The sequence below is a fragment of the Mirounga leonina genome, unplaced genomic scaffold, assembly GCF_011800145.1.
Source record: "Mirounga leonina isolate KUSES-001 unplaced genomic scaffold, KU_Mleo_1.0 Mir_115, whole genome shotgun sequence".
Lineage (NCBI taxonomy): Eukaryota > Metazoa > Chordata > Mammalia > Carnivora > Phocidae > Mirounga > Mirounga leonina.
This window is the reverse complement of record NW_023270268.1, coordinates 17,088,131-17,108,805: the sequence shown is the minus strand read 5'-3', so window position 1 is coordinate 17,108,805 and position 20,675 is coordinate 17,088,131. Positions and strand designations below refer to the sequence as shown.

The window sequence follows — 20,675 nt, the reverse complement described above, 5'->3', positions numbered from 1 at the left end:
TCAGGACAGAACCACTCTCCCTCTCTCTTTCCATGACTCACCTCAGCTTTCCTCTGAGTTGGCCTCATTTTTAAGAAGGCCTTCTCCACCTGGTAGCCCCGGAAAACTCCTGGCAGCCCACACTGATGGCTTTGCTTCTCCAGTTGTTCCATCCAAAGTCTCAGACATGAGCTTCACGGGCCTGCTGTCAGGCACCTGCTCTTTTCTGAACCGATCCCTGTGGCCAGGAGGAGGGCCTGTTGTGATTAAGCAGACCAGAGTCAAGTGTCCTCCCTGCATTCAAGGGAGTTAGGCAGCCCCGCCCAAACCCCAAGGGCTCAGAGGGAGGGAGGGTGCAGTCCTCCAAAGGATTCCAGAGGCAGGAGAGAAGGATGGCAAAAAGGCAAGAATACAAGATAGTCATTCAACTGCATTCACACCAGAGATTCTGCTCTGGAGATTAGAGAAAGAGAAAAAAGAAAACAAAAACCCCCCAAAAAAACCACTTTCTTGGGTATGTTGTAGTCTAGTCCTCGCCAAAAGCTGAGACCTTCAGTAATTTCTGGCAAGTTCTTAGTGGCGTCCTATTTCCTGTGTGTACTGTGAGCATCCTCCTTACTGATTAAATGAGGAAAGCTAGTTTGAGGCTTGTAATGGGCCATGGAGTGGGGACCCGAATGGGGACTTTGCTGGCCATGCTCCCTCTGCTCATGGGGACAGAGGAGAAGATGACCGCTGCTGTTGTCGGAACCCTGTGGCGGTGCCGTGGGCAAGGAGGGGTGCTGAGGAGAGAGATCCAACACTGGCTAAACCCCTAGAACACACCAGGCACCATTTGTACCCTGGGATCCCACTTCATCTCCCCCGCAGCCTTTGAGGGCAGGTGGCACATCTCCCTCTTTACAAATGGGGAGACTGAGGCATTGCTTACTGTAGGGCACCCCTGTCAGCGGGATCAGGTCGACCTGGGACCCACTTGCAGCCGCTCGATGGCAAGTTCGCTCGCGTCGCTGAGATGGGCTTTCCGCGTCTCAGGCTGCAGCTAAGAAGAGCGAGCCCGGCCTTGGCTGCGTGGGGCTGGGGGAGGTCCTGAGCCCGGCAGACAGCAAGTCCCAGACAGCAGCAGGCGCTTTCCCTGCCGGCTGGAGGCGTGTCTGGCGTGCTCGGCTGTCACACCCCAGCCCCGGGCTGCGTGCCCGCGGGTCAAGAAACCTTCATGGAACAGAGGGAGGAGAGAGGGGTCGAATGAGTGAGGGAATGAAAGAATGCAAATGGATGAGGGCATCCGGCCAGTAGGTGGCAGCAGGTGGACTGAAATCTGCTAATGTCACAGGGGTGCCGAGGAAGGGTTCCCCCTGATTGATTCTCTGGCTCCCAGAAGCTAAGGGCTCCTGCGGCAACCTGGGCTTCCGGGTCCAGGATAAAAGCCGCTGACCGGCGAGAGGGCCGGGCCCTCCCTGGAGGAGCGGCTGCGTTAGCCCCGCAGCAGGCTGCGCAGTCCCTCCGCGTCATCCCACCACCGGTGGCCCGGGGCCACCCGGCGTTGGGACCAGGGGCACCCAAGAAACATGCAGGTGGCCCTCCCAGCTCTGGGGTCGCCTCGAGACTCCGTACTCCGTGCTGTCATTGTAGCCTCTTGTTTTCATTCACACTGTCCCTTTCTTACCCTTTATCTTTGCTATGAGCAATTGTGAACGTAATGTGGAAGCGGAGAGAATAGACTAGCGGACCCCAGGATCGCTCCCCAGCCGGTCCTGTTTCTTCCTCCCGCCGCTATCACACTCTCTCCCCGTCATATATTCTTTGGAAGTAAATTACAAATGTGTTATTTGGCCTGTAAATATGTTGATGTTCTCAGTGAATGATAGGAACTTCCGCCAACACTGAGAACAGCAATGTTTTCACTACAGAAAATTCACATCACAAACACCTTAATATCTCACATTCCCACTTGTCTCACATGTGTCAGTTTCTTTAGTTTATTTGAATCAGAATTCAGATAAGGTCTACACCTTGTAACTGTAAGTCTCCTTTTTTTTTTTTTTTTTTTAGTCCCCTCCTGTGCCTCTGTCCCTACTGATCTGCTCTCTCTCCCTATAGTTTTGCTATTTTCAGAATGTCCTATAAATTGGGTCGTTCTGTGTGCAGGCTTTCATGTCTGCCACCTTTCACTTGGCATGATGCTTCTGAGGCTCATCCATGTCACAGGCTGTGTCTGTGATCCCTTTGCTGTTACTCTTGGCCTGCATTTCGTTGCACAGGGTGCCACGGATTTATCCATTTACAGGTTAATAAGCATTTAGGTTGAGTTGCTTTTAGTCTATAGGTTTCTCTTTCCATTTCTTGTTATGCCCTTGCAATGTCTTTGTTGAAGAGACCCAATTCATTGGTTTGATGGAGGCTCTAGCCTTCTGAATGGTGACAGTTGCATCCCCCGTGGTGTAGCTTACCATGTTCCTCTGTCTCTTGGATTTCCTGCAGTTCGATCTAGAAGCCCACTCTCATTCTGCTTTGACCATTTCATAGGTGTGGGGGTGTGATTCCATAACATCGCCTCTTCTTAAGATTTTAGCAACCACTGATGGTCAGTGCCTAGAGCCAGTAATTCATCAGGGCTCTAATATGGTGACTCCTTATGCCATCATTTCTTCACGTATTAGCTGGAGTAATCACATAAAGAGAAAGCCCCTTTATCTGCTACTTGACGATCCAATGGTTCAGGGATATGATATTGAGCATTTTTAAAAGAATCCAAGCTAAACACCCAGCCACCCCAATAGGAAGCTCCCTGGTCATTTTCGTAGAAAATGCACTGAGTTCCTCATCTTCTGTCGAGCTTTTCAGAAACTACCCCTGACAGTGTTTTCTCTCCCTCTTAGAATTCCAGTGCTGACCACCGAGTCCGACTGGACCTGGGCCTCTGGGACAAATTCAGTGAACTGGCCACCAAGTGCATTATTAAGATTGTGGAGTTTGCTAAACGTCTGCCAGGCTTCACCGGCTTGACCATTGCAGACCAAATCACCCTGCTGAAGGCTGCCTGCCTGGACATTCTGGTATGTGCCCTTCTGAACTCTTAGTTGGGGATTGGGTTGGGGGGGGGCGGATGGAGATGCTTTGAAGACCTCCAGAGGCTTTGGTCTCCCCAGCCTCTCCTCCTGCCACTTCCATTGCACACTGAACCCCATCCTCCCTGCCTGAATCTCGGTTCCACCGCCAGAGGCTCAGAGACCCCCTGGGTTGGGCAGAACCTCCTCTCTTCTCGACATGGTGTGGGAACCCCCACTGCATGACCCTGGGGAAGGACCTAGCCTGTCTCGGTCACAGGCTTGCTTGCTCCCCAAAAACCCCTTCTGTGGGCCAGTCCTGTAAATCTTTGAAAGGCCCTCAGGCTTCTCCAGGCTAAACCCACTGGAGGTGGCTCATGGTGCCCTGGTTCTGTCCTCTGACCTCACACCAGCTCTATCAGTGGCCTCAGGAAAATCACTTCCTTTCATAGACTTCAGTGTCTCCATCTGTGCAAACGTAATGGATCCCTGCTGCCTCTTTCCCCCCTTCTGTTCTCACGCTGTGGCTTCTAGGGCCCTAGAGAGGGTAAGGATGCTGTCACACCTTGTCCTCTGTGGGTCTACTGGCTGGATGCCTTCCATCCCTCTCCCTGGTGGGGACTTCAGGGATGGTGTGATTAATTCTGTCTGGGTTGGTTTCCTTGGGTGGGGAAGCAGCTCCCATTAGAGGTGACAGGGATGTACCCTGCCTCGGAGTGGGGGGTTGGTGTATGCTGATGGGTCTCTGGAGGAAGTGGGAGGGGAAGCTGGCCCCCAGCAGTGCATCAGAAAATAAGGTAAAATTGGCTTTTGTGGTGCTTTAAAAGTGTAGATTTTTCTTTTTATTACATCTTTCATAGCTTTGGGTATAAACAATTCTGCAAAGCAAATATAGTTACCCACTGTAATTAAACACACAGTCCTGCTCAGGAGGAAAGGACCCCATATGAGGCAGTTGTGCAGGGAGTTTGAATGTTTATGTGTCTTTCTGCTCACTGGTTGGATCCTAGGAGGAGTGGCAATGAGTTACTCAGTAACCTACAAGTGCCAGGGATCCTGAGAATATAAATGGTATTTTTTCATCTCATAAAATCAGAGGGTCTGGGATGAACCCAGGGACATTGAGAAAAATGAAACCTCAAAGCAGCATTCACCTGTCACCTACCCACACCCTATAGAATCTACAAACATCAGCTCATTTGAGCCTCACACAGCTCAGTGAGCTGGCTGGGGATGGAGATTCAGCCCATTTTACAGATGAGGAGCTGGAGACTGGTGAGTCACCTGGGTCAGGTGAATGCTGGAACCAAACCCCAAGACCCACATCTTTCTATTCCAGAAGCCATGAGAGGATTAGAAGCATAAACAGGGGATGGTGTTAGGTGAGCCCTGGGCAGAGAACCAGCCAGGCCATCAGATATTAATAGAGGCCCCCTGAGTAAATCAATAACAATGTTAATAATGAACTACTGGAATAATTCACAACAAAGCCTGGGCTTCCTTATCCTTTCTCACAAGTGCTTAGCACTCAGGTGAATTTCACCTAAGCCTCAAGATACCCCCAAGATATGAGTAGAGACTGGAGTTATCAGCACATGGTGAATGGTGCCCCGGAGGCCTAGAGTGGCTGAGGGAGCTGTGAGGTGGCCCCAGGAGGTTGGTGTCTGCACCAGGCTGTGTGGTGGAATTCTGACTCCTTGCATCACGCAGCCACCCAGCAGGGCCTGGAGCCTTCCTGACGTTTGGGATCTGACTTTGGTTCTTTGCTTGTTTCTTAGTCCTCCTCTTGTCTGGCTGTCAAGTGGTGACAGTGTGGGATTCCTTCAACTCCAGCCCTTTGGGAAAGACAAAATGAGAAGGAGGCTTTGAGATCTCCAGGGAAGCATCTTGTTTCCACAACACCCCATGCTTTCAGGGTCAGGGTGTTTAGATCCCCCCTTAAAATCTCCTTGCCACCTCCGGCTGTCTTTCCACATCCCACACTTACAGTGCAACCCAAGCGCTCCTCTGGTTTGCCCATGGATCTAAGAAGCAGCCCTTAGCCCCTTGGTGGAATGGGGTAGAACAGGAACCAATTTCTGTGACCTTGGTCAAGTTATTTAACCTCTCCCAGTCTCAGTTTACCTATCTGTCCAACAGGAATATAAATCAGTAAGGCATTAACTAAAGTAATTCTTTAAATGGGCTTAAATACAGTCGTGGGTATAAACATGGAACATGTAGTAGATGCTCAGGCAGTGGTGTTGAGATCAGGGACACAGCTGTCATAAGCATCCTCGGACAATTCCGGACCCTGAGACAGGAGTCAGGAAACTCTGTCAACCACTGTGTTCTGGCTTCATAGGCTTGAGGGGCTGGGGCTGGGATGCAGTAGGCACAGGAGGAAAAAACTCTACTCGGGGAAGGGCAGAGACCTCCAGTCATATGAAATGTAGCAGAAGGAGTACTTATTTGGCCCCAGATAAGAGCTCATTTCCAAGAATTTGTAGCAAAGGCAATTAATCACAAGAGCCTGAAAAATGCACAGCTTCAAAGAGCATCTTTTGGATGAGAATATCAACTGGCTGAGCCATTTAGAAGAATCTTCTTATCAAAGCCATTGATGTATGGATAGAGTGAGACAGACAGACCCAAAGGACAGACAGACACAGGCTGAAGTTGTTGTCAGCCCCTAGAAAGGACAGTTAGAGTTGTCCCAAGGGTCGGCAGCTCTGGCCCAGCACCTCGCATTCACAGCCACCAACGCATCGTGTTGCATGTGCCCTGAGACAGGCCTTTGTTCCCGCGTGCACGGCTGCCTGCTGGGGCTGGCACTGTGGTGGCAAGTTACAGTCTGAGGGGAGAGCATGCCCTTCGCCTGTGCTCCCTCCACACCACCCTCCAGAAGGATTTCCGGTCCCGGTGTCTGTCTGGTGAGGACCCCTTGGTGTGGAGTCCCCAGCCAGGCTTCCCTCAGAGCCAGGAACCGGCTGTGAGCTTCATGATTTCCCACAGGGGCCAGGTAGCCGAAAGGTCTCTCTCAAGATGGGCCAAATTTTCAAAACCATTGTGCATAGAAGTTTACGTTCCATCCCTCACCCCAGAGCTGTGGCACCCTAGGTTTGTGGTCAGGACAAGAAAGGGAGCCCGCGAGAGTGGTCCCCTCACCTGGGCTCACGGTCTCCTCCTTGCTTACTCCCCTTTATCTTCCCTATCCTGTTTCTTCTCCTCCTCCCCCTCAGCCGTCTCTTCTCTGCAGGTAACTAGGATCAAGTCTCTCTCAACTTAAAAATCATAAAAAACAACCCTTGGGGCTGTCTGACCTTCTGTTTGCTCTCCCCTGCTCCTCCCTGCTGACTCCCTTCCCTCTCCACTCTCCCTTTTACAAATACTCACTGAGGACCCGCCGTGTGCCAGGAGCTATTCTAGGCTCTGGGAAGACACAGCAGTGAACAAGCCAGACAAAAATGCCTACCCTCATGGAGCTGCCCTTCCACTGGGGATAGATGGATAATAAGCAGATGAATAGGCAGGGTCTTACGGGCTACAAAGAAAAATAGGGGCAGGATCCAGTCCAGGAGCATGACTGAGGTGGGCATGGCTTGGTTTCTGTCACATGTTTGGGGAAGCAGGTGGCCTTTGAAGAGACCTGAATGGAAAGTATAGCTGGAACAGTAAAAGACAGTCGTCAGGGAGGTGTACAAGGGCGGGCGACCTGGAGAGTGTAGTTCAAAGGCCCTGGGGCAGGGAGGCCCTGGCAGGCTGAGGAATAGTGAGGAGGTGAATGTGCCCGGAGGTGAGCAGGAGGGCCTGGGCCTGAGAGGACGTGGGCGCAAGATCACAGGTAGATTTTCCATCCTCGGTGTCAGGAGGACTCACTGGGCTTGACTGGAGGTGTGTGCCACGGTCAGGCTTTTCTTTTCACCGTTCGTTTGTCTCATGCAGCATGCATAAATATTGGTTGAGGGAAGAAGTCACACACACAGTCATTGGGCACTTCCTGTGTGGGGGCATTTGATGGCAGGGAGGAGAGGCGAGGCCTTGACCTTCCAGACTCTGCAGTCTGGCCCTGTCGCCCACCCTGGGCTGCTCCCACCTTTACCACAGGCCTGTCTCCCAGGCACCAGCGCGGCCCCGCACCCATCCAGCTCCCCCTGGCTCGCCCAGGGCTTGATGGAAGCCACACGTGTGGGCTCTGAAGCCAGCTCGCCTGGGCTGCGAACCCGGTGGTGCTGCTTACTAGCTGTGCTAGTTGGGAAAACTCCTCCCCCTCTCTCAGCCTCAGTTTCCCCCTACTGAAAACGAAGGTGATTATAGAAGCTTCCTTTTTAGGGTCTGGAGAGAATGAAATGACTAGTCCACAGGGGGTGTGGACAGAGTCTGGCACATAGTAGGCTTCAGTCACCTCGCATTTTATGAGGCCCCCCTGCGCCCTCCAGGGATTTTGTTCACTCCATCTTGCAGACGAGGCAGCCACAGCCCAAGTGGAAGCCAGAGGCCCAGAGGGCTCCCGCAGGGGGTTATTTTATCTAGATGCCCTCCCCCCCTTTCTCCCTGGCCAATTCCTCCTCTCAGCTGAAATGCTACCCCCTCAGAACAGCCTTTCCTGACCGGCCACCCAGTTCCTAGCCGCTCCCCCCGCCCCCGTCTCTCTCGCTGTGCCGAACACACACGTGGTCACAGAACTGTGTCACCGTGTCTTCTGCGCCCGACTGGCAGCTCGGCGCGGGCCGGGGGCTGGGGGTGGTCGCGCGGGCAGGGGCCAGGCGCACCGGAGGCCTTCAGGGACTATTCGGGAATGAATGGATGAGCAAACGAATGAGCGATCAAAATTGGAATTCCAGAATATGGGCCGCCCTGGGGGTGCTGCATCTGGGTGGGTTTCCGCGGGAGGTAGCGGGGGGCCTTCCCTGCAGGCCACTCGGGGCCCTCCTGGGTTCTGGCGCCCGCCGCCCCCGCTGTCCTGCGGAAACCTTGCTCTGGTGACGCAGACGTGGCTGCCCCGGGTGGCTTCACAGCATGATTCGTGGCTCCTGGGGTTCTGGGGACCGCGTGGCTCTGCAGCCGTGGGGGGCCGTCCCCCTGTGAGCCCGTCCTGCCCCTGCCGGAGGCTCAGCGGAGACCGGACCCAGCTTGAAGAGGAGCGGGCTCTGCCTCGGAGCCCACAGCCTCAGTTCAGGCTGCAGTCGTGAGGGGTCCCTTGTCTCTGAAACCCAGCCTCCTCACCCCTGGGTGCGGAGTGGTTGCCCTGGTTGTCACCGGAAGTCACCAGGAGGCAGCCCGTGTAGGGGTTAAGGGGACGCGGGCTCTAGAGCCAGACTCCCTGGGTTCAGATCCCAGCGCTGCCATGTGGAAGCTGTGTGAACTGGGGAGGGTATGTGACCTCCCTGAGCCTCAGTTACCTGCTCAGTGAGATGGGTAGAAGAGTAGCTCCTCGCTCACAAGGCTGTCGGGATGATTAATTAGGTTAACGCAGGTGTAACACTTAGCACAGTACCTGGCACATAGTCAGTGCTCCTTCAAATTAGCGGTCATCACCAGTATCCGTGATGAGTAAGCCCAGATTGTCCCTGTGAGCACTTTAGTACCGAGGACGTGTGTGTACTCACACACACACACGCACACGCGCACACACACGTGCTGGAGCTGTGCTGTCCGGTGGGATAGCCACAAGCCGCCGGTGGCTGCTGGGGGCCTAGAATGTGGTTGGTCTGACATGCTGTCCCCGTAAAATAAACCATTTCAAACGCTTACCATGCCCAACATCTCCTCATAATTTTTTTATATTGATCACGTGTTGAAACACAAATAGTTTGAATATGTTAGGTTGAGTAAAACTATGTTGTTACACTTAATGCACCCGCTTCTCTCAACACGCGAGAACCGCGGCTCCCGGAGGGCCGCTGTGGCCGCCAGCAGGGGGCGCACGCTCCCGGCGCGGGCGCTGCCTCCTCTCGCGGGCTCTGTGGGTGTCCCTGCTGTTACCCGCACCACTTCCCCATTCCCACGAGCGCCGGAGGATCGTCAGGTCGGATCAGCATCTGCCCACGACTTGCCAGGTACAATTAGTGCACAGACTGAGATGCGTGAGCAATTTGAGCTTTGCTCCTTTGCCTCGGAACTCGGAAATCCCCGGCGGCCCCCTCGGGGGTTACGAGGTGGGAGAGATTCCGATGAGGGAATCCGCTTCGTTAATAATTGAACACATCTTCATTAGCCACCTGCTGTGTGGGCTCCGCTGCCCCAGATGCTAGAGCCAGGGCGGGGAGCATGTCAGAGGAAGAGCGGGCTCCGGCTCATCTTCGGGGGGCGGGGGCAGCGGTCGGCAGGCTCAGAGGGACGGCGCCGTGGCGCGGCCTGGAATAGTACCCGGCGGTGAAAAAGAACCGCGGCCTCCTGCACTCCCGCGGGAGTCTCCGCTGTGACGCGGGGTACAGGGACGCCGGACACAGGAGAGGATGCGCTGGGCGATTCCGTTTACCTCCGGTTCAAGAACAGGCAGAACTGGTCTGCAGGAATCGAGGTCGAAATAATGGTTATCCGGGGGAGGCGACGGATTGGATCAGGAGGGGCCGGGGAGCCTGGGCGAGCTGCAACTATTTGTGTCTGGATCTGGGGGGTGGTTACACAGGTGGAGACCTGGGGGAAATGGAGTCAGCTGTGCACTTGAGCCGTGGGCACAGCTCAAGGCCGGTACGTTGGGCTCGTTATCTACTGCCACGGATCAAGTTGCCATGAAACTTAGCGGTGTTAAGCAATGAGCGTTACTATCTCACAGGGCCCGGTGGGTTAGGAACTGACGGGGCTGCGTGCTTCTGGGTCGGGGTCGCTCAAAAGCTTGCAGGCAAGACACTGGCCGGGGCTTCATCCTCCGAAGGCTTATGGGGCTGGAAGAGCTGCTTCCAGGGGGCTCCGCACAGGTGCCTGGCAAGCTAGTGCTGGTTGTGTTAGGAGGAGGGCTCAGCTCCTTGCCACATGGACCTTTCCATGTTGTGTCAGCCAGCTTCCCCCAAAATGAGATTTAAGAGAGTCGAGAAGGAGTCGTCCACGGTGCCTCACCTCTTATGACTTACTCTCCAGAGTCACACCCGTTGCTTCCCCTGGATTCTGTGTTAGAATCAAGTCACTGGGTCCTGCCCACACTCAAGGGGAGGGGAATAAAGCTTTACTCCTTAAATGGAGTAGAAGCAAAGAATTTGTGGCCTATTTTAAAACCACTGCACATGCTATACCTCAATTTTAAAATAATTTTATTTCATATTTTTTAAAAATTGGGTGATAGGATAGAAAGTAATGGGTTTTAGGAAGTGTGCTCAATGTGCTTTCTGAGGAGGTGACATTTGAACTGAGCTCTGAGGAGGAAGAATCATGAAGATCAAGGGAAAAGCATCAAAAGCAGAGGGAACAGCAGGTGCAAACGCTTTGCTATGACATTGAGTTGCTAGAGATTCAGAAAGACCAACATGGCCAGAAGTTAAGGAGCAAGGGGAAAGGAGGAGCCGTGATGGGACAGGTGGAGGCCATGGAGGAAGAAATGTGAATGTTACGGATCGAAAACAGCTCGAAGCCACTGGAGGCATTTTAGCAAGGGCAAGGTCCCCTCTGCTGGAGATTTTGAACAGCGTGGTCTGGCTGCAGGAGCAGGAGTGGAGGGCCAGACTCAGCAGAGAAGAGGTGATGGCTTGGATTAGGGGGGTCACGGGGACATGGAGAGAAGGGGGCAGGTCTCGGTCTCTGTCCCTGGGCTCCCACATGCTCAGATCCTCCCAGGGGGCGCCCCCCAGGCAGTGGAGCGCTACTCAGTTGTCCTTGCTGAAGGCAGGAAGGCTGAGGGTCCTTCTCCCTCTGAGGAGCGTCAGGTTTGCCAATCAGCAGTCCCACTGCCATCCAGCAGGGCCCTCCTTGCGTGAGCCAGCCTCGCCGGGGCTATTTTTACCCAGCTCGCAGGGCCTGCGTGCTCCCCTGTCCAGATGCAATACCCCCGTTTCAAACAAAGGGCGTTTTAAGACTGGTGAAGCACTTGGTAGTTGCCACTGGTGTTTGACTTGAACGAGCTGAAACTCCCTGGCCCCTCTCCAGAGGCGGGCCTGGCCGCATCCTTGCAGACGCTGTCTGCTGCCCACTGGGCCCAGCCTGGGCAGGGAGGGAGCACAGGCTTCCCTGATCAAAGAAGACATTGACCATTCTCCTATCTCAGGCCATGTGCCTTCCCCTCTGGGCAGCCCATTAATACTTGGTTTGGGTTTTGAACTTTCTAGGGAGAGAGGCAACAGAACATAGTTTAAATGCTTCATTAAAATCCAAATATTTTCCAACTTTTGAGGAGGGGCACCTTTCAGACTAGAATCATTCAAAAGAGACATTTGTGCGCTCCGGTGTGGACTTGGATTTCCAAGTGAGCTGTTGACAGCTTGCGAATGCCTAAATCTTGGTCTTCCATTCCTTTCCAGCAAATCCTGGTTTCTTTCCTTCTCACAGGGACAGATCTAGTGCACTCACTTCTTGGCAGCATGCTACAGCTGCAATGACTTAATTAGTACCTATTTGATTCCAAACTGGAAATGCGTCTGGAGATTTTGAGCCCATAAATACTGAGCATCTGACTCTGCCGTCACATGACACCTCCCTACACAGGCATATTTCCTCATGATCCTCCAGGTGGTTGAGGGGGGGACATGGGCTGGGGGCTAGGAGTCCTGTGGTCTGTCCTGGCACCATTGCTTTGGTGATCTTGGGTGCCGTACTTTACCTCCCAGGGCTTTCAGGGGAACTAAGGTTTATAAGCAGGGACCTCTCAGTTCCTTTGCTGCTCGGACATCGGGAATGGCTTCGTAGCCCCTCAGCTACCAAGATGAAGTGCAACAGGCCACCCGATCAGGGACCCAGAGGAAATGGCGGGACGGGCTCAGAGAGGTCCCTGGGCAAATATCTGGGAGACCAAAACGGCCACCCATCCAATGAAGAGGCATCTTTGTAATGTTTCCGTAACTACTCACATTCGGTTGCTTTCCAGTTCACTGGGCCACTTGATCACATACTAGGAATATTAAGTTTGAGGATGTGTCCTGATTTAGATCATGCCCCCTCATCTGAAGTGAAGTTTGCCAATTTTCCATTTCCAAGCCACAGGCCGTGCATTCCTATATACCAGTAGGTCACTGTGCAGAAGTGTTCAGTTTGCACAATGCACAAAGGCACTGAGCCAAGGAGACAAATGAGACTAAGATGTCCTTTCACCTTAGGCAGCGGGGTGTGGAGAGTGGCGGGAAGAGGAAGGGGGCAGCTGTGAAGCAGAGGTTAAGAGCACAGCATAGTGGGGTGCTTAAGTGCTAGGGACAGATCGCCTGAAGGAGATCATGCCACCTAGCATTATGTGACCTAGGACAAGCTCTTTGCATTTGTTTCCCTATCTGTAAAATGGGATAACAGTAGTACCTAACTCATGAGTTGATAGGAGAATTAAGTAATATGTTAAATCCTTAGCACAGTACCTGGCGTGTAGTCACTGATGAATAAAACAGTAGCTCTTACACATTAGAGGTGGGAGTGCTCATCATTCCCCCTTCTCCTCTCAGGAGATGTTCTTCTAACCAAGAAGACATTGGAGTTGGGCTTTTTTTTTTTTTTTTTATCAGCAGGTGTCCCATGGTCTCACTTTACAGGGCATCCTAATGCTCTCGTCCAAGTCCACACCAGAGTCCAGCATGTAGGAGAAGGGCTGGCTCCTGGTGCCCTGGCTTGGAGGTTCAGGGAACACCAGAGCAAGGACCCAAGAACAGGCGAGCTTTCCAGTGCGCTCTGGTGCCCGGCCCCTCAGCTCATGTGGTCGCTCAGCCAGTCCGATGGGATGGTCTTCTGCAGGGGCAATGTCCTTGCCCCGAACCCCCGGCACGAAAAGATGTGACCTGGTTCTTGCAGTAGGAGTCCCGGTGGGAATATGGAGAGTGGGGAGGGGGCTCTTCTGCAGGGACGTCCCTCCTAGCTGGGAGTCCTGGGGCTTCGTCAGAGGGCCACCCCCTCCGCACATGGCCGTGTCACGGGAAGATCGCAGACCCTTCTGATCACATCTGTCCTCCTCTACGTTGACCCTGAGGTGCACATTCATGGTGACCCCACCCAAACTGAGCACGGGCATCTGGAAAAAACTGCTCCCTCAGCCTGCCGGGTTATTCACTCCTGTCCAGGTGGAATACATTTCTCTCTCTGCTTCATGCAGCTCCAAGGCTTTTTTTAGAAGGAAAAGTCAAAGGTGGACACCCGGCCGGCAGCAAGGCCCCTCACGGTGGTCGGGATGGAAATATGCTTCTGGGTGGGTGAATGCTCTGAATACATGGAGCCCCTTGCCGGCAGTGAGGGCTGAGGGGGCCGTGGGAACACCAGGCACACTGAGTTGGTATCAACAGAGGGCGTTTTGGAGTTGGCCCCGATGAGTGAGACCCAAAGCTGCAACTTCCTGGTAGCAGGTGTGGCCAGGGTGACCGGCAGAGTTTGGTATCAAGGGCACGCCATTGGGAGACTGTGGCATCGTGGCCCAGGCTTCTTTTTTTTTTTTTTTTAAAGATTTTTATTTATTTATTTGACAGAGAGACACAGCGAGAGAGGGAACACAAGCAGGGGGAGTGGGAGAGGGAGAAGCAGGCTCCCCGCTGAGCAGGGAGCCCGATGCGGGACTCGATCCCGGGACTCCAGGATCATGACCTGAGCCGAAGGCAGCCGCTTAACCGACTGAGCCACCCAGGCGCCCCAACCACGTTCTTATTGAAAACAAACCATATATGAATAAGGTTACAAAGTCAGAGCTTTAAAGAGTTCTGAATGATACATGAATCTTCGCCTGTGATTTCTTCCTGAGAGGCCAGTGCAGTTAGCAGTATAGTTAAGTGTCCTCCTTAAATCCGTCTGTATATCCACAGGCGTAAATACTGGGTGTTTATGTTTGTGTGTGTATGTGAACACAAAAAGAATCAGAATTCACCCTCTTCTCTACATCTGGATCCTTTCACTTAATCTTTACTGAAGATCTTTTTTTTTTTCTTTTTTTAAGATTTTATTTATTTTTTGACAGAGAGAGACACAGAGAGAGAGAGGGAACACAAGCAGGGGGAGTGGGAGAGGGAGAAGCAGGCTTCCCGCCGAGCAGGGAGCCCGATGCGGGGCTCGATCCCAGGACCCTGGGGTCATGACCTGAGCTGAAGGCAGTCGCTCAACCAACTGAGCCACCCAGGCGCCCCCAGGCTTCTTACCTACAGAAATCCCAACCGCATTTCTGGGCTTAGTTGAAATGCTGCCTCTTGTCTGTGAATCTGCTCCTGATCGCCTTCTGGCTGTCAGAGCTCTCCTCCTTGCGGTGCCCAAGCACCCTGCGGTCGCACTGCTGCTCCTTGTATTCGAGTTGGCTGGGAACTGTGTGATCGGAGGCATCGGGCAAGAGGGAGCCTAACCTGGGTTGGCATCAAACCCAGCCACATGTTAACTGTGTGACGTGGGGCATATGGCTCAACCTTGCTGAGCTTCAGTGCCTCGTCTGTAAAATAGGAGTACCGTTCACTTTCCTGAAGTGTTTGAAAGCTTGAACGTAGGGCACGTGTAACACTTGACATATGCTAGGCATTTAGGAAGTGGTAGATAGCGCCTTTTTTTTTTTTCTTTTTGTAGACTGTAAGCTCTTAAAAAAAAATCTTTTTCTTTTTATCCCCAGCACCTGGCACAGTGCCTGGGACATAAGTAGGTACTCAGTAAATGTTTATTTGAGTCAAATTAATTACTTTTAGCACAAATATTTCTCAGAATTTCTCGTGTCCTACTTATTATTCCCTAAATAACGTTAGCCCATGTTTTGGCTTCTATACTCTTTCAGTGAAAGAGGCGCAGAAGACATTCCACGCGCAGAAGCGGGGCAGTGTGCCTCGCGTGATGCAAGAGCTCCTTGGAAATCTGCGTCTTCTTTCCCTCCTAGATCTGCTTGGTGCTGTACGGGCAGGCTGGCTCTGATGACCCATCGAATATGTTTTTGTTTTTGGTTTTTTTCCTTCCAGATTCTTAGAATTTGCACCAGGTATACCCCAGAACAAGACACCATGACTTTTTCAGATGGCCTTACCCTAAATCGGACTCAGATGCACAATGCTGGATTTGGTCCTCTGACTGACCTTGTGTTCACCTTTGCCAACCAGCTCCTGCCTTTGGAAATGGATGACACAGAAACAGGCCTTCTCAGTGCCATCTGCTTAATCTGTGGAGGTACCAACTACCTAGAAAACCCGCATGAGACGCCATGAAGAACAACTTGTAATTTATGGGAAATTCCTATCTCCATTTTGGAGTAGTTCTGCATGGAGAAAGCCATGTGAATAAACAGCCAGGCATGCATGCTTGGAGATTGTTGCATTTTTCCATATTGTTGTGAATTGCTCTGAAACACCAAAATGCTATTTCTCCAATTGCTACCGGTTTTTTCCAAGGCAGGATCAGACTACTGTAAAATAAATTGCCTGAGGACGTTTTAGTGATAATGCAAGGGACTTCCCTGTGCTGTTTGTGAATTTAGTGGCTGGGACTACAAGTCACTGGGTTGTCTCGCCCCCTCCCCACCCCTAACCCTTGAAGGACTGGGATAAAATACGGCTTTCTTCTTTGTACTGACCCCTATTGGCTCACAGGAGGTTGAATCGTAAGTGGTTAAAAAGGAATGGCTTTAATGACGGGGGCCTGTTTACCTTAAAACCATCCCAGCCGCTCAAGGTTTGTTTGAATTCAGTTCAGTAGTGACACCTCCTGGTCACAAGTGGTAATTGTCTCCCTAAGACAAAAGCTGCCAGGCATCAACATGAGCTTTTGACCAGCAAGAGGGCCATTTTCAAGTATCACGGCTTAGAGCAGTTGCATGACTCTTCAAACTTGTATATGTGACTGAATCATGGAATTAATGAAGTCATAATATACTAGGGCCAAGGACACAAGAAAGGAAAGTGGGCAGCAGCCCTCTCGCCTGGCAAGTGCGTAACTCTTTGTGTCCGGATCCTAATTAATACTTTATTCCTGCTATCTAGACCGCCAGGACCTTGAGGAACCAACAAAAGTAGATAAGCTACAAGAACCACTGCTGGAAGCACTAAAAATTTATATCCGAAAGAGACGACCCAGCAAGCCTCACATGTTTCCAAAGATCTTAATGAAAATCACAGATCTCCGCAGTATCAGTGCTAAAGGTATGTCTTTACAGTCTACGTTGTATTCATGAAGTGGTCCTGACTTTTTTTAAACTTGATGTTTTCATTCAGCGTGTTTGATAATAGCTGCTTTTTTGTTGTTGTTCTGGAATTTATTTCTCATGGAAATCAAAAGGAATAGTATTCACCCTTAAAAAAAAAAACCTCATATCTTACCCTACTCAATGATCTTAATAGATTATGAGTTTATAATTCAGGTGACTCAGTGAACAGAAAAACCTTTTTTTTTTTTTAAAGATTGATTTATTAGAGCGCACGCGTGCAGGGGAAGGGGCAGAGGGGGAGGAAGAGAGAATCCCAAGCAGACTCCCTGCTGATCACAGAGTCCTGCAAGGGGCTGGATCCGAAGAGCCTGAGATCATGACCTGAGCCGAAACTGAGTCAGACGCGCAACCGACTGAGCCACCCAGGCGCCCCTAGAAAAACTATTTTCAAGAGAATGTTCTATATACTGACAGGCTTTTTGATTTTCTAGTTTTATACATTTCATTCCTGTCCAGACATGTTCTGGTTGATATAAACTTGACTGCAGTTTTTCCTGACCATCCAAACCTCAGGAAAATGAATAGTACTTAGGGCAACGGTTACTGGTGAAGTTTCTCTCTCAAATCAGTGTTGCCATCACGCTCTTGTGTATGGGCAGATTTACTTCTGCACACTTCTCGGCAGAGGACTTCTTGGCCTTCCTGAGAGGTATGAATATTCCTTGCCTAGTGGTTTTCAGTTTGAGTGGCAACCCGAGCAATTAGAAGCCTGGAGCCGTATGACAGTTGAGTGCGGGAGCAGGGTTTTTCCGTGCAGAGAGGGAACTCAGCAGCTGTCCCCAGTACCAAGAATGCTGCTGTCATTCTCCTTCCCCATTAGCGTGCTCTGTCCCTGAAGACCTGGCTGAGCCAAGGAACAAACTCTGCATTTCAGAAAGTGCTTTAAAAACTCGTGAGCTTGTTTGACAAGCAGTCTCGGTTCTTGAGCTCCTTCTAAGAGATTTTCTTAGTGAGCCGCTCTGAATTCACCCCAGTATGGGATTAAAGAGTGTCTGCAAACAGCAGATACCAGTGCTTGGCCATTATAACTGTGAGGTCTTTGATTTTAAAAACAGTGAGGCTGTTTAACTTAATACTGTCATTCTCTATAGCTAGCTAGACCAGTGCTAATAGAATTTACTGTGATTATGGAAATACTCTATAATCTGCATTGTCCAATACAAGTAGCCACTAGCCACTCGTGGCTCTCGAGCACTTAAGAAGTGGCTAATGCAATTGAGGCACTGTTTTTCCTAACGGTATTTAATTTAACGAATTTAAATTTAAATCACCACATGTGGCTGGGGCCTACTGTGCTGGACGGCGCGGTGCTACATCAACTTGATAATCACCGCACATTTATTAAGTCCCTTCCTTCATTTGTGGGTAACTGGTATCCTTGACAACTGTCTCGTTTTAAGATATGCTCCTTCTGGTCTTTTATCAAGAACTTCTCTTTGTAAATATATCCTGCTAACCTTTCCTGAAACTGACTCAGGCATGGACTCATCAAATTTAAGCAAGTCCCTGCATCTGCGCTGCTTTCCTAGCGATGAAGTAAAGATGTTTAAATGTTGTAAAATCAGGACAGCCTCTGGGAGGCACTGGTAGCACGGTTTTCACCGTTTTTAAAGTAGATGAAAGTTGATCCCAAGTTATTCAGCCTAGCTCCCTGTCTCTACCAGATTTCTATTATTTCTCTTTAAAAGGTGCAGAACGTGTAATTACCTTGAAAATGGAAATTCCTGGATCAATGCCACCTCTCATTCAGGAAATGCTGGAGAATTCTGAAGGACATGAACCCTTGACCCCAAGTTCAAGTGGGAACCCAGCAGAGCACAGTCCCAGCACCTCACCCAGCTCAGTGGAAAACAGCGGTGTCAGTCAGTCACCACTGGTGCAATAAGACACTTTCCAGCTACTTCAAACATTCCCCAATACCTTCAGTTCCAGGATTTAAAATGCAAGGAAAAAAAAAAAAAAAAACATTTTTACTGCTGCTTAGTTTTTGGACTGAAAATATATTAAAACTCAAGAAGGACCAAGAAGTTTTCATATGTATCAATATATACTCCTCACTGTCTAACTTACCTAGAAATACAGACTTTTTCAATTCTAAAAATCAGCCATTTCATGCAACCAGAAACTAGTTAAAAGCTTCTATTTTCCTCTTTGAACACTCAAGATTGCATGGCAAAGACCCAGTCGAAATGATTTACCCCGGTTAAGTTTCTGAAGACTTTGTACATACAGAAGTATGGCTCTGTTCTTTCTATACTGTATGTTTGGTGCTTTCCTTTCGCCTTGCATACTCAGAATAACCAAGACACCAAGGTTGTGAAACAGACTACTGTTATGTGTCCGGCTAAGAAAGGCTCAAAAAAATAACTGTCTTGCTTTCACAGAGCAATCAGGACATCAAGGTAAGGAAAGGGGACTGTTGTACAGTATGACAAGATAAAACTAGAGAGAATTCTAATTTAGTTAGTACGGAAGCTTGTCCTTGCTCTTTTTGACGCTCTCAAACTGCGTCTTCTATTTTATGTTGCCCAGTAAAAAGATACAAATTCACTGCACTAGCAGAAGAGAATTCTGTATCAGTGTAACTGCCAGTTCAGTTAATCAAATGTCATTTGTTCAATTGTTAATGTCACTTTAACAGTGGTATATTACTTAATGACATAACTACACAATTTTTTTTAAAAAAGATACATTTTTACAGTAATGGTAGCCTCCAAGGCAGAAACACTTCTCAGTGTTAATAAGTTTTTTGTTTACCTATTCACAAGCCATTAGGGAAATTTCATGGGACAATTAGCAGACTGGTCTACCACCTATACCATGTTAAGTCCAGTGTCTTTTCTGATGCGTGCCTGCTATGGAGGGTTTTTTCTAGCCTCCTTGATGCCCGGGGGCTAATATGAACTCTCCAAGGCATGGACAGAGAATCTGCATCCTTTGACCTTGTTCGATCACTATGAAGCAGAGTGAAAGCTGTGGTAGAGTGGTTAACAGATACAAGTGTCAGTTTCTTAGTTCGCAGTTAAGCACTAGTGGATTTTTTTTTTTTTTTGATATATTAGCAAGTCTGTGATGATGTACTTTCACTGGCTCTGTTTGTACATTGAGATTGTTTAACAATGCTTTCTATGTTCATATACTGTTTACCTTTTTCCATGGAGTCTCCTGGCAAAGAATAAAATATATTTATTTTAAAAGTGTATGGGAGCTTTTACTACACTTTCATCTTACTTATAGTAAAGACACAGAGTACACAGTTCCATTTTTAATGTTTAAATTTCATTTCAAAAAGCAGGTCTGTAGTCTGCAACCATGACAATTAAAATCTGTGCTAATGCACGGCAGTCTATAAGTCTACAAGCCAATCAGACAGTACATGACATTTCAATGAGTAAAAAAGAGCATAAAACTGTATGTGTAAGAACAAAATGTTAAAAGGCCTACCACAATAATAAAAAACCATCAATTACATCATCACATTAAAATAAGCCAGATGTACAAAAGTCTGAGACAGAAAAGACAAAAGGACAACACAATTTATCTGTTGAAAAATGTTTGTGTGCTCTTTGGGCACTTAATTAAACATTGCAAAATCAACATCTTCTTCTTCATCAGACTCTGCAAAATATTTTACTTCTTTCCTAGCCCTACCGGTCCGTGGCAGAGAAGGTGGTTCAGAAGTGAAGTCTGATGGGAAGATGTCCACATCTGAATCCTGATCAAAAGATGTTTTCTTCGGTTTCTAGACAGGTTTAAAAAAAAAAAAGATTTAAAACCTCAAAGTTAAAAAAGACTAGTGTTAAAATGAATTATTATTCCTTACACTTCATTTACATTTGAGAAATATTGCAAATAATGAGGTTACTAAAATCAGAACTGTAATGCTGACTTAAGTCTAAGACCAGTTATCTAATCCTTTTTCCCCTTTATAAAAATGAGTAAGTCTACTAATCTGCCACCTTGGTGATCATTTTTTCTGAACTTCTATATTACCAAATAAATATGTACAGTGTCCAGATTAGTAAAAAATTACTTATTTGTAAGTACCTATCAATTCATGAAAGGAAAACAAGACTTAGGCACAGCATGGAGTACACACAGTGTTTATAAAAACGCAGGGAAGAGTCATCAAGATGGACCAGAGGCATGGAAGATGACTGGATGGAAAAAGGTCAAGGTGGAGAGCAGCGGAAAGCTAAAAATCTCAATGTTTGTATTTTTAGGGAGAGAGAGAAAAAAGAGGGACATCTGAGGTTTTTCTTTTACCATAAAAAAGACTGAAAATTAGCCATAGTCAAATGAATTCAAGTTAAAAGAGGAAAATCAAATTAGCCCTGGTCAAATAAATCCAAATTAAAAAGAAATGGTCTTTATTTGGTATGAAAAATAATTATTTC

At 49.3% G+C, this 20,675-nt stretch overlaps 2 protein-coding genes across 4 annotated transcripts in view; one reads left to right on the top strand and one right to left on the bottom strand.

Moving 5' to 3' along the window:
* RARB (retinoic acid receptor beta) overlaps nt 1–18,955 on the top strand; it is a 464,566-nt gene extending 445,611 nt beyond the window's left edge. For both annotated transcript variants that reach the window (XM_034993612.1, XM_034993620.1), the window contains 4 exons: nt 2,859–3,035; nt 15,041–15,245; nt 16,055–16,213; nt 17,967–18,955. In XM_034993612.1, the coding sequence (XP_034849503.1) occupies nt 2,859–3,035; nt 15,041–15,245; nt 16,055–16,213; nt 17,967–18,163 (738 nt within the window). In that variant the 3' untranslated portion in view covers nt 18,164–18,955. The remainder of the gene's footprint in view (nt 1–2,858; nt 3,036–15,040; nt 15,246–16,054; nt 16,214–17,966) is intronic.
* Nucleotides 18,956–19,530: 575 nt separating this feature from the next.
* Nucleotides 19,531–20,675, bottom strand: part of TOP2B (DNA topoisomerase II beta) — a 59,684-nt gene continuing 58,539 nt past the window's right edge. For both annotated transcript variants that reach the window (XM_034993600.1, XM_034993592.1), the window contains exon 36: nt 19,531–20,020. In XM_034993600.1, the coding sequence (XP_034849491.1) occupies nt 19,853–20,020 (168 nt within the window). In that variant the 3' untranslated portion in view covers nt 19,531–19,852. The remainder of the gene's footprint in view (nt 20,021–20,675) is intronic.